At 53.2% G+C, this 13977-nt stretch overlaps 1 protein-coding gene across 1 annotated transcript in view; it reads right to left on the bottom strand.

Annotated features, from left to right (window-relative positions):
- Nucleotides 1-10093: 10093 nt before the first annotated feature.
- Nucleotides 10094-13977, bottom strand: part of LOC109490935 (nucleoside diphosphate kinase A-like) — an 18226-nt gene continuing 14342 nt past the window's right edge. Inside the window, 1 exon segment of the mRNA XM_034663576.1 lies at nt 10094-10564. Coding sequence (XP_034519467.1) covers nt 10094-10564 — 471 coding nt within the window.

Here is a 13977-nt window from a genome sequence, read left to right as displayed (position 1 = left end):
TATATGGAAGTGGCTTCAGAACTAGATAATGTATAGAAGCTGGAAGAGTTTCGAGGAGAATGTTAGAAAAAGCCTAGATCGCCTTGAAGAAACTGTTGGTAGAAATACAGACGTGAAAGACAATTCTCTTGAGGGCTCCTCGAGAAAAGAGGAGAGGTGCGTGTAGCATCACAAATGACGCTGAAGGTGCCCCCGACGAGTTCTCCCCTCCCCCACGTGAGGGACCAGTAATTAGAAACCACAGGAAGGCAGTCCTCGTCAGAAAGTGGCCCTGAACTTGGCTGAAGTGTGTTCTAGTGTTTTCTGGACAACAGAACTCGTGAGTGGCCAGCTTGCCGCATCGCTGGGGAGGTTTCCAAGCAAATGGCGGGAGGCACAGCCTGGTTTTCTCCTTGCTATCTGTAGTCAAATGCGAGAGAAGAGAGACAAATTGAAAAAGAAATCAGAACTTGAAGAGTTGGAAGTTCTCAGCCTGTCTACACTCCAAAAATGAGAGAGAGATTATGTGTGTCCCTTAAGGATCTGATCGGCCATCTCCACAGAAGCCGGGAATAGAAACGGCCTTATCCGGGAAAGATCCGTCAAGAGCCTCCCGTCTGACGGCTTGGACCCATCAGACCCATCTCAAGTGTTGTAGGAATTTTACAGCAGCAGAGATGCTAGCTTAGACCGAGGGGACCAGAGAGAGGACAAAACGAAGGAAGGCTGCTGGGCCTCTGGGATTCTATAGGACAGCCCACCAGAGCCATCGAGCTGGGAGCACAGCACGCCTTATCCGCCAGGCAGGACAAGAATGACGCTGAAGGCGGTCCAGAGGTCACAGGGCTGAGAGTCAGGGCCACCATCCTGGCTGGCCTGGAAGGCAGAGCATGGAGCCAAAGAGAATTAACCTTGAGCTTAAAATCTAATGGAATTTGCCCTGGCAGCTTTCAGACTTGCTTGGGACTATCACCCCTTTCTTCTTTCCAGTGTCTCCCTTTGGGACTGGGGATGTCTATCCTGTGCCTGACCCACCATTATATTTTGGAAGTAGATGGCTAAGTGCGAGAGCATGTGGCCTGGGGGTCCCCAGCAGACCAGGTCCAGCCGCTCACCGCTGACCAAATCCAAAGGCAGAGACACAAGAAATCCAAAGAGGGTGAAACAAGAAAGGGATTTATTTCAGTGAGGCCAACACCGAGAAGACAGTGCACCAGTGTCTCAAAGACTGTGTCCAAAGCATTGCAAATACGTGTGAGTTTCTGTCAGGACACGGGCCCGAGGTCGGTGGGTCCATGCAGTGGGGCGTGAAGGCCAGGTACATCGCGGTCTTGCAGTCAGTCACTCGGGGTCTCGCTGGCTCAGGGCAGCCCCGCCTGCTCCGGGAGTGGTTTCCACTCCCAGCACAGGATGCTTTCGCCTGTGTTAAGAGACAAGCTGAGGTCAAAATGGAGGTGGTTGAAGTCCTCTTTCAACTTGCTGTCTGGTTTGAGACCACAGTTTGAGATGGTCGAGAACAATCTTACCTCTACTCTCACCTGTATCTGCTTTATGTTTAGATGAGCTTTTGGACCTTATAGTTAATGCTGGAATGGGGCCAGACCTGTGGGGCTGTTGGGATGGGGTGAATGTACTTTGCATATAAGAAGGACATAATTTTGGGAGGTCATAAAGCAGAATGTGATATCCCTCCCCAAAGTGAATTGCCCCCCCCATTTATTTGTTGTGGTGCTAACTCCCAGCACATCAGAATGTGACTGTGTTTGGAAACAGGGTCTTGAGACATGTCATTAGGGTTAAATGAGGTCATTGGGGGGAGGGGCCTGATCCAATGGGACTGGTGTCCTTATAAGGAGATCGGGACACACACACACACACAGAGGGAAGATGATGGCCATCTACTAGCCCACAAGAGGCCTCAGAAGGAACTAATACCTTGATCCCTGGGAATCCCGTGATCTGAGGCTTTTTTAGCTTCTAGAATTGTGAGAAAATAAATTTCTGTTGCTTCAGCCCCTCAATGTGTGGTACTTCGTGCTCGCCGTGGCCCTGTAAACTCATACAAAGGCTGGTGTCCTCAGGAATCCCCAGATCCCCACGCACAGCTGGGCTCAGCCTCCTGCCAGCTCCGAACCAGATGTGCAGAGAGAGCACGCGGGAGCACATCCCCAGGGCTGGCCTTCACGGGACAGGGCCTCAGAGGTCACATCAGACGGCGAGCTTCCCAGCATCCAAGACCTCCTTCCAGCACTCCTACCCCGGGCTCGGGCATCGGCTGGGGGTGTGAGTAGGCTGCCGGTTAGTCCGGTGGGAGCTCCCATTTACTGAGTGCCCGCAGTTGGCCAGAGACCGTGCTCACTGCTCTCGGAATGGTCTCATCCAGAGGTCACTTCCAGCTTTGCACCCGGTGCACAAAGTGTGGCTTCGCAAGACACGGCTGGTGGTGAGCAGAACCAAGTTGCAAACCTTGCGGCATATTGCAATTCCTTTGGGAGCTGAAAGACAAAGAACCCCAAAGCAGGGACCCACACCAACCTAAGAGCGATGGGGCTATGCTGCAGAGTGTCTGCGATGCTCCCCGGGGGAGCTAACGCACAGCCAGGCCATGAACCAGACCCAGGGCTTCTCCAGCTTCAGGCTTCGGGATCACCGGGGGGGCTCATGGGAACGGATTCCTGCACCCACCTCCAGAATTTCCAATTCCGGAGATCTGGGGTGGGGCCTGAAAATTGATGTTTCTAGGGAGCTCCCAAGGGACACTGAGGCCTCTGGTCCAGAGAGCGCACTTGAAGGAACAAAGCACTTGATTGGAACCCCAAAAGTCTGCTGCTGAGTCCCAGGCAGCGGTGAGAAGCTGTAAGGTGGTGTTCAGGCTGTGGATTCTGAGCCAGACCAGCTTCCGTGAGCTTGCACTTGGACTCTAATTGTATGATCCTGGGTTAAGTGTTCTCACCTCTCTGTGCTCTGTTTTCTCATCGGTAAAACAGGGATATGATATGAACGGAGCTGTACAAGCAAGATAATGGGGTTCTCCCACTTTGCTTGTACTCTGACCTGCTTTGTCAGAAAACCGTTTTCCCAGCGTCTGCAGCTCAAAGGGATTTAATATCATGGGTCTTCACTTGGTGATTTCAATTTGGAATCCTTGGGTTCAGACGCCTGTGAGTGACAGAACTTATCTTGAAAACCAAAGTAGGGGATAAAAAGAATAAGAGTGGCACAAAGCATTCAAATATGGACAGTAAGAGCTTCATGGGAGTACCGAATCGGGTCGTGAGCTGAGCACTTACCCAGAAAATCGAATCTCATTGGCCCCTGAGCTCCAGGCTGAGGCAGGCTGGCTCCTCCCTCAACTTCGGGAAAAGGTTTGCATTGTAACAGACACCTCTAACCAGCTCTGTTCTTTTCCTCTTGGATCAGGGATTTGGAGACAAATGAAATGACATAGACTGGCCAAACTTCCACCACCTCCCTGGAAGGGGAAGGAAGTAGAACCCAGAAACGTGTTCCAGAAACCATTTTAGCACAAATTCTCCCTTTTCATCCGCATTAGGAGCGTAATCGGTTTGTTCCTATCAACTCCTTAAGGAAGTAGATGGGCTTTGGGTCAGTTCTCTAGAAGCAATACGGATCCAATTTGGACACCAGTTCCGGGAGGCTGCTCTCTGCCTTACTCCCCAGGCAAGCTTTGCTGCACCCAACCCCTCGAACACATGAGCTGTCCCTTTGTTATTATAATAAATTCCCAGCCTTTCTGAAGGTGCTCTTGGCTGGTGGGGAAGGGGGGAAGTGCGTTCCTGAGTCCTAGCCACGTTCAGTGGTTCAGTGAGCAGACTGCTCCCTCCAGGGGCCACCCACTGTGTCCTCCCCCTGCTGGGGACAGCAGGGCTCCAGAGAGGACCTTGGCTCTCGCCAAGGCGGGGCGTGGAGCAGAGTTGCCAGAGTGATAAACGCTGCTGTCTGTCAAAAGTCTCTTCCCATAATGATAGTTTTGGGGAAAGAGCTGCTAGGGCTGGCAGCTCGTCTCACACACCTGACCGGAATTCCATCAGCCACACCAATCTCTCTCTCTCTCTCTCTCAGTGATCATTCTGTTTTTTCTCCTTTCCCTTTCACTGCTGTCCTTTTCTTTTAGCCACGTTGGCCCAAGAGACAGAAAATCCATCTTGTGGAAGACTTTTCCACATTCAGAAGCCTGTGCAAGCAGGGACGGTCTCTGGCATGTCGGTGTATCAGGGACACAGCCTGCCTTCCAGTGGCGGGGGTCCAAAGCCAACGCTGGCGTGGAGAGGTTGCTGGGTGATGGAATAGAGAAATTCCAAAAGGCCCCATTCTCCAAACTAGCACCGCCTGTCACTGTCACACCACCTGCAGTGTTATCATTACAAGTGTGTCCCGTGGGTACAAGTGTCTTCCGGAGGAGAAAGCATAGCACAGGGAAGCCAGAGAAAGCCAGGTCCACCACCCACACGAAGACAGGGCAGACGGGGCAGTGGGGTCCCTACAGACAAACCTATGGCTCCTCAAGCTTGGCCCAGGGCTCTTTCTTTCCTTTTTTTTCCTTTTCCTTTTGTTTGTTTTTTTTTAGAGAGGGGGAGGGACAAAGTGGGGAGGGGGCAGCAGCAGAGGGAGAGAGAGAATCTTAAGCAGAGTCTGTCCAACGTGGGGCTCGATCTCACGGCCCTGAGATCATGACCTGAGCCGAAATCAAGAATCAGACGCTTAACTGACTGAGCCCCCAGGTGCCCCCAGGGCTCCTTCTGTTGTGTCCCACCGTCATTGTGGAAATGAAGACCACGACCCCCACCGCCCTGCCCTTCCCATAAGCTCATGAATGCTTTTCCCTAAGACATTTTGTATTTAGGCGTTTTCCTGTTGGGATTCTCACTGCACACAGGTTAGAGCCTCTGGGCTCTGAGTGCCTGCGGCCTCTCAGGACACAGATCAGTTCTGAGACTGGGACAGGAAATGGGGGGCACCCAGATGAGGTTGGGGGTAGAGTGAGCAGCGTGAAGCACCCCGAAAGAAATCTACAGAGAGGTAAGATGCTAAGCAGAAGGGGTCCCGGGGCAAGTCGCCCTAGGGTGGAGCCCTCCTCCAGGATCCCACAGACCGTAGCCCTGTTAACGTCCTTAGCCTGGGGACATCCTGGTCATTGCGGCCACTGAAGGAAGGAGACAGATCTGCGATTCCGAGGGAGGTCCCATTACTCCCAGCAACCTTCCCACCACGAGGCCACTTCCCAGCCTGCCTCTTCCCCCTGCTGGCTCCTTCAGACACATCCATGTCGGGCTCTTTGCCAGCACTCTCTGTGGAAGACTTCTGGAAGGGCCAAGCAAGACTGGTGGGGCAGAGACGTTGTTCATGTAGGAATTTGTGGCGTCTCCTCGCGAGAAAGCCCACTCTTTGGAGGGCGCAGGGTGACAGAAGGGATAAGACTGGGTGACCCGACAGGGCAGGGAGCCCATCTCAGCTGGCACGGCCTCGCGTGAAGTGATTCGCTTCCCACGTTACTGTGAGCAAATCGGTAAAGCTATTTGCAGGAAAGGCTGGCGCCCTCCGTCCCCTGTCCTGCTCTTCCACGACCAGGGAGTGGCTGGAATGGCCGCGTCTGCGGAGGGAATGCGAGCGAGGAGTGAACCAGCCGTGAACAGCTACCCCAGGGCATGCGAGTCCAGTTCAAAACCGGCTCTGCCTGTCCTCCTCGTGATCCCCCTCGCGCCCGCCATCAGTCAGAGCTGACCACAGGCCAAGAAGAAAGAAGGGCCTGGAAAGGTTAGTGCAGTAAGGCCAGGTGGCCTAAGTGACAGTCATCAGGCCAGCTTGCCTTGTACCTGAGAAACAGTCATGCTGAAAGGTATTAAACTCTGAACAAAATATGTACTTTGGGACACACAGTAATACCAAGTGACATGTGCAGAGCCCTTGGAGTAGACGCAGGAAGGGCCACTGTGGGTATTAGGTCCCAATCCCCAGTGTCTGAGCCACAGGCCCACAGGGAGGGGCCTCAAGCCACAGAGGATTCTCCACCCACAGGGCGGGGCCTCAAGCCACAGAGGATTCTCCAGACCTGCAGGCCTAACGGAATCGGCCCTGCTGCGTTTCCAAATGGCTTGGGACTGCCCATCCCTTTCCCCTTTCATTGTGCGCCTTTCAGAATGAGAACCTTGTAACTGTTCTTCTTCTTTTTTTTTTTTTAAAGATTTTATTTATTTATTCGACAGAGATAGAGACAGCCAGCAAGTGAGGGAACACAAGCAGGGGGAGTGGGAGAGGAAGAAGCAGGCTCACAGCGGAGGAGCCTGATGTGGGGCTCCATCCCAGAACGCTGGGATCACGCCCTGAGCCAAGCAGACGCTTAACCGCTGTGCCACCCAGGCGCCCCTTATAACTGTTCTTCTGTGCCTGCCCCACTATGCGTGTTCTGGGAAGAGAGAACTCCTTTTCTAGTTTTATAGATACCCAGTTCAGATGATGTGATCTGGAACTTTTGGTGAGACGGAGGCGAGATGTTTCAGCCTGAGTGGAAGCTGTCACGGGCTGAGCCTTTCCGGGATGTGGGTGACTATATTTTGCACGTGGGAGAGACGGGACTCTTCGGCAGCCAGAGGATGGACCACGGTAGGCTGAATAATGCCCGCCCAACGATATTGTGTCCTCATTCCTGGGGCATCTCCATAAGGGAAAAGGGTCTTCGCAGCTGGGACTAACTCCAGGATGTTGATGTGGAGAGATGATCCGAGATGGTCCCAGTGGAGCCTCAGTCCAATCACCAGGGTCCTTACGAAAGAGAGATGGAGGGAAATGTAACACACGGAATAGAAGTCAGTGAGAAGACGGAGTCAGAAACCGGAGGGACGTGACCACCGGCCAAGGAGCAGCCAGCAGAAGTCACGAGAGGCAAGGAATGGCCTCTCCACAGAGCCCCTGGAGGGCACGGGCCCTGCGGACACCCCGGCTCACACGGCTGGCCTCTGGGATCCTGAGTGAGTACGTTTCTGTTGTTTGAAGCCACCAAGGTGTTGGTCATTTGTTACAGTCGCCCTAGGACACGAGTGCAGAGCTTTACAGAGCGTGCTCACAGACTCTGTTTACCCCGCTTGGTAATGCGTACACGCTGCTCGGCAGCTCCAGGCCCCGGGAAAGCGCTCCGCTGTTGGGCCTTAGGACTAGACCCTTACTGTCACCCCCTGCAGTGGGCCATCTTCTCTCTATAAAAAATGAAGAATCCCAGGCTCAAGATCAGAGCAAACAAACGGGGCCTGGACTGGGGTCCAGAAGTCCTGGCCACACTAGCACACTTCTTACCGCACAAGCGCTTCCTTCCTCCTGCGGGTGCATGGCCTGCCCTGTGATGCTCAGGTCCTGCCTCCACCTCCCCAAAGCCAGGCTCAGCCGGAGGGGAACGTGTGAGAGGCAGGAAAAGGGCTGGAGGTGCCCGCCCTGCTTACAGCTGCCCTGTCAGTGCCCGGAGGGGCCCCAGGAAGGAGAGTCTTCTCCGCCTTCTTCCACACCGTCCTCTGTGTCTCCACGCGGCGCACGAGGTCCTGTGCCTGCAGGTGGCACTTCCTGACCCAACCGGCCACGTCCTCCTAGGTTTGAACTCCCAGGGCCGCGAGCAGGTGCCGCACCGGACACCATGCCCCTGATCGCGTGGGTTTGCCACTTGCAAAGTTCGTCTACAATCTCCTTTAGGTCGATGCCTCCCACACCCACAGGGAGAAATTAGAGCTCATTTCCTTGACTCGGAAGCACAGAGGGCGTTCTCCACGCGGCCCTCCAGCCGTGCACTTGAGGGGACAAAGACAGATGCTGGTGCATGACCTGCCCCCGAGTTCCTGCTCCTTCCATTACAACCTGCTCCCTCCGCTCTCCTGCAAGGCCAGCCCCACAGAAATGGAGCCCCGGGTGTCTGTCAGCACCGAATTTATTGAGAAGCTCCTAAATGTCTCCACTGCCCTGAAGTCTCCCTGCGGCCTGGAATCCCCGCCGAAGCCGCTTTCTGTGGCTTCCGTAACAAATCCTGACAGTGAGAACGTCATGTCTTAGAGTCTGGAGCTCGGAAGCCCGACGCCGGGCCCGTTGGGCTAAAATCAACGTGTCTGCAGGTCCATGTTCTTTTTGCAGGCACGGGGGGAGGATTCTGTGGCCACGTCTTTCCCAGCTTCTAGAACTTGTTCGTGCACCTCAACTTGCAGCCCCTTCCATCTTCAGCGGCTGCAACCCTGCATCTCTTACCCTTCTCCTCCCCCACCAGCACACTTGGGAAAGTCTCTCACTTACAGAGACCCTTGTGATGACACTGGCTCCCCCGGATCATCCAGAACAATCCAGTTCCTGACCACCAGTTCGGCTGACCAGCAACCTCGACTCCATCTGGTACTGAAATTCCCATTTGCACACAGGAGGCGACGCGTTCACAGGTTTCAGGGACAGCTGTCTTCCAGGGTCATTATTCCTTCTACTGCTCCTTCTGTTAAGACACCATGTCTTTTTTCTTTTTTTAAGATTTTATTTATTTATTTATTTAGAGCGTGCGAGCAGAGGGGGCGGGCAGAGGGAGAGAGAATCTCAAGCAGACTCCCGTCCCAGCGCAGAGCAGACGTGGGGCTCGATCTCATACCCCTGAGATCATGACCTGAGCCCAAATCAAGAGTCTGGACGCTGAACCCACTGAGCCACCCAGGCGCCCCGAGACACCGTGTCTCAATAGGCATGACTACACGGAGGTGTCCCCTGGGAGGGGTGACACATTCACCGCCCACGCACATTGGCCCACTGGTCACAAGAGGGTGTTGGCAATAGAACCGTGAGAGACTGGGATCCTGGAAGGGCTGCAGAAGACGGGGGGCCTAACTCTTCACAGATGATAGACTTTCTGTAAATCTGGAGAACTCTATGGACCTTCTTCCTAGAAAAAGAAAAAACCGCATATACATTCACAGAATGATGCTTTCCTTTACAGCTGGAGCCCCCATGCCTGCCCTGTAACTGAAAACAAAGGAAAACATTTTCCTGCCATGACCTGTCATCACTAGGTCTTAATCGACCTTCTTGACCCTTGCCAACCACTTCCAGCCTGTTTGTTCGCTAGGCCCTCTGCCTCACTCCTGTCTGGGCCCTGCTCTGCATCCCTGAAGTCCTAACTTTCAACTGTCCTGGTCTCCAGAACCTTCTTTCAGGTTTCTATAGCACTCTGCACTGAACCGTCCCCTCCGTAAACGGTGGCTCCCTATGTCTGCGCCTCCCTCCTCCTGGCTGCTGGGGAGGCGGGAACCGGGGTCTCACTGGTGTTCCCAAGCTGCCAGTTGGGAAGTAGTTAAAACCCACGTCCTTGATTTATGCAAGATTCTTCTGGAAAGACTGGCTGAAAGAATTAAAATGAATGATAGCAATTAACTATTTCACATTAAACCATTAACGGAGACAGTTTATCTATCCCCCTCAGAGGGCTGGGGGCTTTTATCTTCCATCAGAGATGCTTAGAAGACAAAGCACAGATTTCTAAGGTGTGAGCGATGGAGGGAAGGGGCGTCTGGGCTGGGAGTCTCTCAGATCAGGTAGGGTCTGCAGTCTACACCCCTGGGGCCCCTTCCAGCAGGAACAGATTTTCTTCTGACACCTTCCTATTTCAGTGCTAATCATCAGATCACGGGGAGACCCTGATCGGTCCCTAAACCTGTGCTGCCAGTTCTTGGCCAGAGTAATGTGGACCATTCTGGAAAGATTACCTTATTTACCCTTGTAGGAAAGATGCCCAGAGGTAGACACAGGATCCTCTTTGTCCCTGGTTCCACACCCGGGCACCTCACCCTGTGCAGGTGAGACACCCTGCTGAGTCACTTGACTAAGCCAAGCAGACAATGCTTCGTGTCCAGCTGCCACGTGACCCCCTCATGGTTCTGTTCGCTTGTTGTTGTTTTTTAACACGGGATGAAACATTTTAATCTAGTGGTTTCACATAATACTACAGGGAGCACGTCCAGCTCCAAGAGGTTCCCCTCCAGATGTTAAGGAAGTTCTCAAAAATAACCCGATTTGCCGGAGCCCGGCCCCCTGCCTGTGAGAGGCCGAGAGAGCAGAGTGGGCAGAGCTCGCGGGGTCTGCTCTCCTGTCATTCCTTGTGGGTCCAGTTCTGAGCACAGCTCTTCTAATCCACCAGCTCCTAGGGCCCAAACCACAGGCCGGTCTCCTTCCCCGCACCCTCTGAGGAATCACAGCCATGGATAATGTTCCCGCCAGCTCGGGTGCAGAAGTCCCCACGGATGGTCCCAGGCTTGGAGTCCGCAGGGCTGGTCTCCCTGAGCATCACGTGACCTGTCTTCAGCACTTTCAGCCCCTCCCAGACCCTGGCACCCACAGGCCCTGATTGCAAGCACCTCGCCAGGCCGGCAAAGAACACACGGTCCTTCAGGTGCACATAGTGTTGTTCCTTGAGAAGGTCTTCAAAAGCCCGAATTAATTTCATAGCAATGAGGCAGAATCCCTTTGGCTTTAAGCACTTGAGGCCCACGCTGCGTTGGACCCCATCAGGCTGGATAGCGATGAAGGTGCTCTTGGCCACCGTCCCCTCCAGCTGCTTGGGCTGCACCCGTCATGGTTCTGTTTTCTGATTTTTGGTAAATTTTATTTTATCCTGATAAGAACACACATGAGATCTACCCTCTTATTTTTTTTAAAGATTTTTTTTTTAATTTATTTATTTGAGAGAGATAGAGACAGCCAGCGAGAGAGGGAACACAAGCAGGGGGAGTGGGAGAGGAAGAAGCAGGCTCATAGCAGAAGAGCCTGATGTGGGGCTCGATCCCATAACACTGGGATCACGCCCTGAGCCGAAGGCAGATGCTTAACCGCTGTGCCACCCAGGCGCCCCAGAGATCTACCCTCTTAACAAGCGTTGGAGTGTGCAAGACCGTATTGCTGATGACAGGCGCCGTGTCGTACAGGACGGCCCTAGAGTTTGCTCCTCTTGCTCAACTGAGACTTTATGCTTCCTGATGAGTAACCCCCTCTCCCAGCCCCCGGCGATCCCCAGTCCACTTGGACTGTGACTGTGACCAGTGGAGGCTCCTTCGGCGGCCATGCCTTGTATTACTGCGCTTCGCTGTCATGCTTTGCAGATATCTTGTCTTTTTCAAATTGAAGGTTCCAGTCTCCGGTGGAGGCAGCGCCGCGGACGTGGTGGGAACAGCGAGAGAGCTGGAATTAGGAGTGGAGCCCGACGATGCGGCTGAAGGCTGCGATCTCGTGCTCAAATTTTAACGGATGACGAGTTGCTTCTTAGGGATGAGCAGAGAATGCGGCTTCGTGAGCGGGACTCTCTGGCGAGGACGCTGGGACGTTCGCTGGAATGCACACAAAGGATTCAGAACGTCGCAGACGCATCGGTGGTAAAGCAGCGGCAGGGTTGGAGAGGACCGACTCCGATTCTCAGGGAAGTTCTACTGCGGGCAAAATGCTGTCAGATAGCACCGCGAGCCACAGAGAAACCATCCTTGAAAGGAAGCGTCAGTCGATGCGACAAAGTCATTGCTGTCTTCAGAAATGGCCACGGCCATCCCAGCCTTCAGCGGCCACCACCCTGATGAGTCGGCAACCACCAGCTCCGAGGCATGGGGTGCCTGGGCGGCTCAGTGCGTGAAGCGTCTGCCTTGGGCTCAGGTCGTGATCCCGGGGTCCTGGGATCGAGTCCTGTGTGGGCCTCTGCCCCTCCCCCCTGCTTGTCCTCTCTCCTGCTCGCTCTTAAAAAAATAAATAAAATCTTCAAAAACAAACAGAAAAAACAATATCGAGGCAAGGCCCTCCACCAGCAAAAAAGATTGTAGTTTGCAGAAAGCTCAGATGATGGGATTTTTAGCAATGAAGTATTTTTCAATTAAGGTCCACACATTTTGTTCTTAGACAACACTGTTGCACACTTAATAGACTCCAGTCTTGTGTAAACAGAAATCATGCCTGCACTGCAACAAGTGATTGGACTCACTTGTGATATTCACTCTATGGCAGTGGTCCCGGGAGAGAACCTGCCAGATCTCCCAGGTGTGCCTGGAGAAGTGGGATCCTGACATATTTGCTTCTTCTGTGTCNATCTTGTGTAAACAGAACTCATATCTGCACTGCAGCAAGTGATTGGACTCACTTGTGATATTCGCTCTATGGCAGTGGTCCTGGGAGAGAACCTGCCAGATCTCCCAGGTGTGCCTGGAGAAGTGGGATCCTGACATATTTGCTTCTTCTGTGTCCGGCTGATTTCACTCAGCATAACGTCCTCAGGGTTCCTGCACATTGTCACATGGGGCAGAGTTTTCTTCTCTTTAAAAGTTGAATAACATTCCANATCATGCCTGCACTGCAACAAGTGATTGGACTCACTTGTGATATTCACTCTATGGCAGTGGTCCCGGGAGAGAACCTGCCAGATCTCCCAGGTGTGCCTGGAGAAGTGGGATCCTGACATATTTGCTTCTTCTGTGTCCGGCTGATTTCACTCAGCATAACGTCCTCAGGGTTCCTGCACATTGTCACATGGGGCAGAGTTTTCTTCTCTTTAAAAGTTGAATAACATTCCATCTTATGTATAGACCCCGTTTTCTTTACCCACCCGTCTGTTGGCGGACCCTTGGGTGGTTCCACATCTTAGTTACCGTGACTAATGCTGCAGTGAACATGGGGGTGCGAATCCTTGAAGAACCGGATTCATTTCTCTGAATAAATACCCAGAAGTGATTGCTGGATCATTTGGTCGTTCTGCTTTTAATTTCTCCATAGAAGACATACAAATAACCAATAGGGATATGAAAAAATGCCAACAGCACTCATCATCAGGGAAATGCGACTCAAAACCATAGTGGGATGTCTTTTCCCACCTGTCAGGATGGCTATTGTCAAAACAAGAAAAGACGGCGAGTGTCGTGGAGCACGTGGAGAAATTGGAAACTCGTACACCTTGCGTGGGAAAGCAAAACGTTGCAGTTGCTGTGGGGAACAGCTCAAAGGCGCCTGTTTTCCACTTTTTTGGGTCAACACAGCTTGAATCATAAGGTCTAGTAAAACCTTTTGGTTTGACTTGGAGGCAATCCCTCTTCTAAAGCACTTGGACACTCCGGCCCACTTTGGGCCCTGGGTGTTCCCTATCCTTCTCCATAAAACCCACCGTGTTTTGAGCACCCACCCTTGTGCTGTGAGACTTGCATACACGAGCAAATCTGAGGAGAAAGTGTCCCTTGTTACCAGAAGGAACGGTGGGCAGTCCACGAATGGGGTGGCTGGTAAAACACAGATTCAGAAGAAAGTACTTTCTTAGGGTTCAAGAGGTGTGCTCAGTGGGGGGGGGGTGGAGGAGACCCTACAGCTGTTCTGCCCTCCTGGCTCCTCAGATCTAGATAGGGAGTGCTCCCTACAAGGCCACCTGCCCCTTTCTGTCATCCCCCCACTTCCCTGGACCTGTAATCCCTTCGTTACCCCCACGCTCCCCCCCCCACTTTAAACTGGACTGTCTGTCCACATTGGGTTCTTTTTTTTTTCCTTTTTTCCCCCCCATTGGGTTCTCTTGCTGCTTGGAGGTGGGGTAGGCAGGAACAGGGGACATGGGAGAGGCCCCCTCTGGGATCCCATCTTTTAGAAGGTCTAACTTTCACCCCAGAAAGACTGGCCTCTCCCTAGAATGTGTCCTGCATGTTCTGCATGTCCCCTGGTAATGAATGGTTTCCCTTCTACTTGGCCTTCTGGTACCAGACAGACCCGTGTATGCCANCGCGTGTACCAGCGGCCCCGGAGCACCTGCAGATACGGTCGGCGTGCTGGGAAGCAGAGCTTGGGCTGGCTAGGAAGCAGGGCCATCCCTGGATCGGCACTGACCTCCCGCCTGGGTACAAGAAGTGGGGTGATGGAGAGCAGGGGGCCGGCAACAGTGCTGACCTCCTGCGTGCCCTGGGGTTGTCACTCAGTGTTCACCTGCCCGACATCGTCCCAGTGTCCCTAGAAAGGAAACCAAGCAGG

Source organism: Ailuropoda melanoleuca, chromosome 6 (assembly GCF_002007445.2).
Source record: "Ailuropoda melanoleuca isolate Jingjing chromosome 6, ASM200744v2, whole genome shotgun sequence".
NCBI classification, from domain to species: domain Eukaryota; kingdom Metazoa; phylum Chordata; class Mammalia; order Carnivora; family Ursidae; genus Ailuropoda; species Ailuropoda melanoleuca.
Note: the sequence above shows the minus strand (reverse complement) of the source record. Positions and strands in the feature narration are given on the sequence as shown.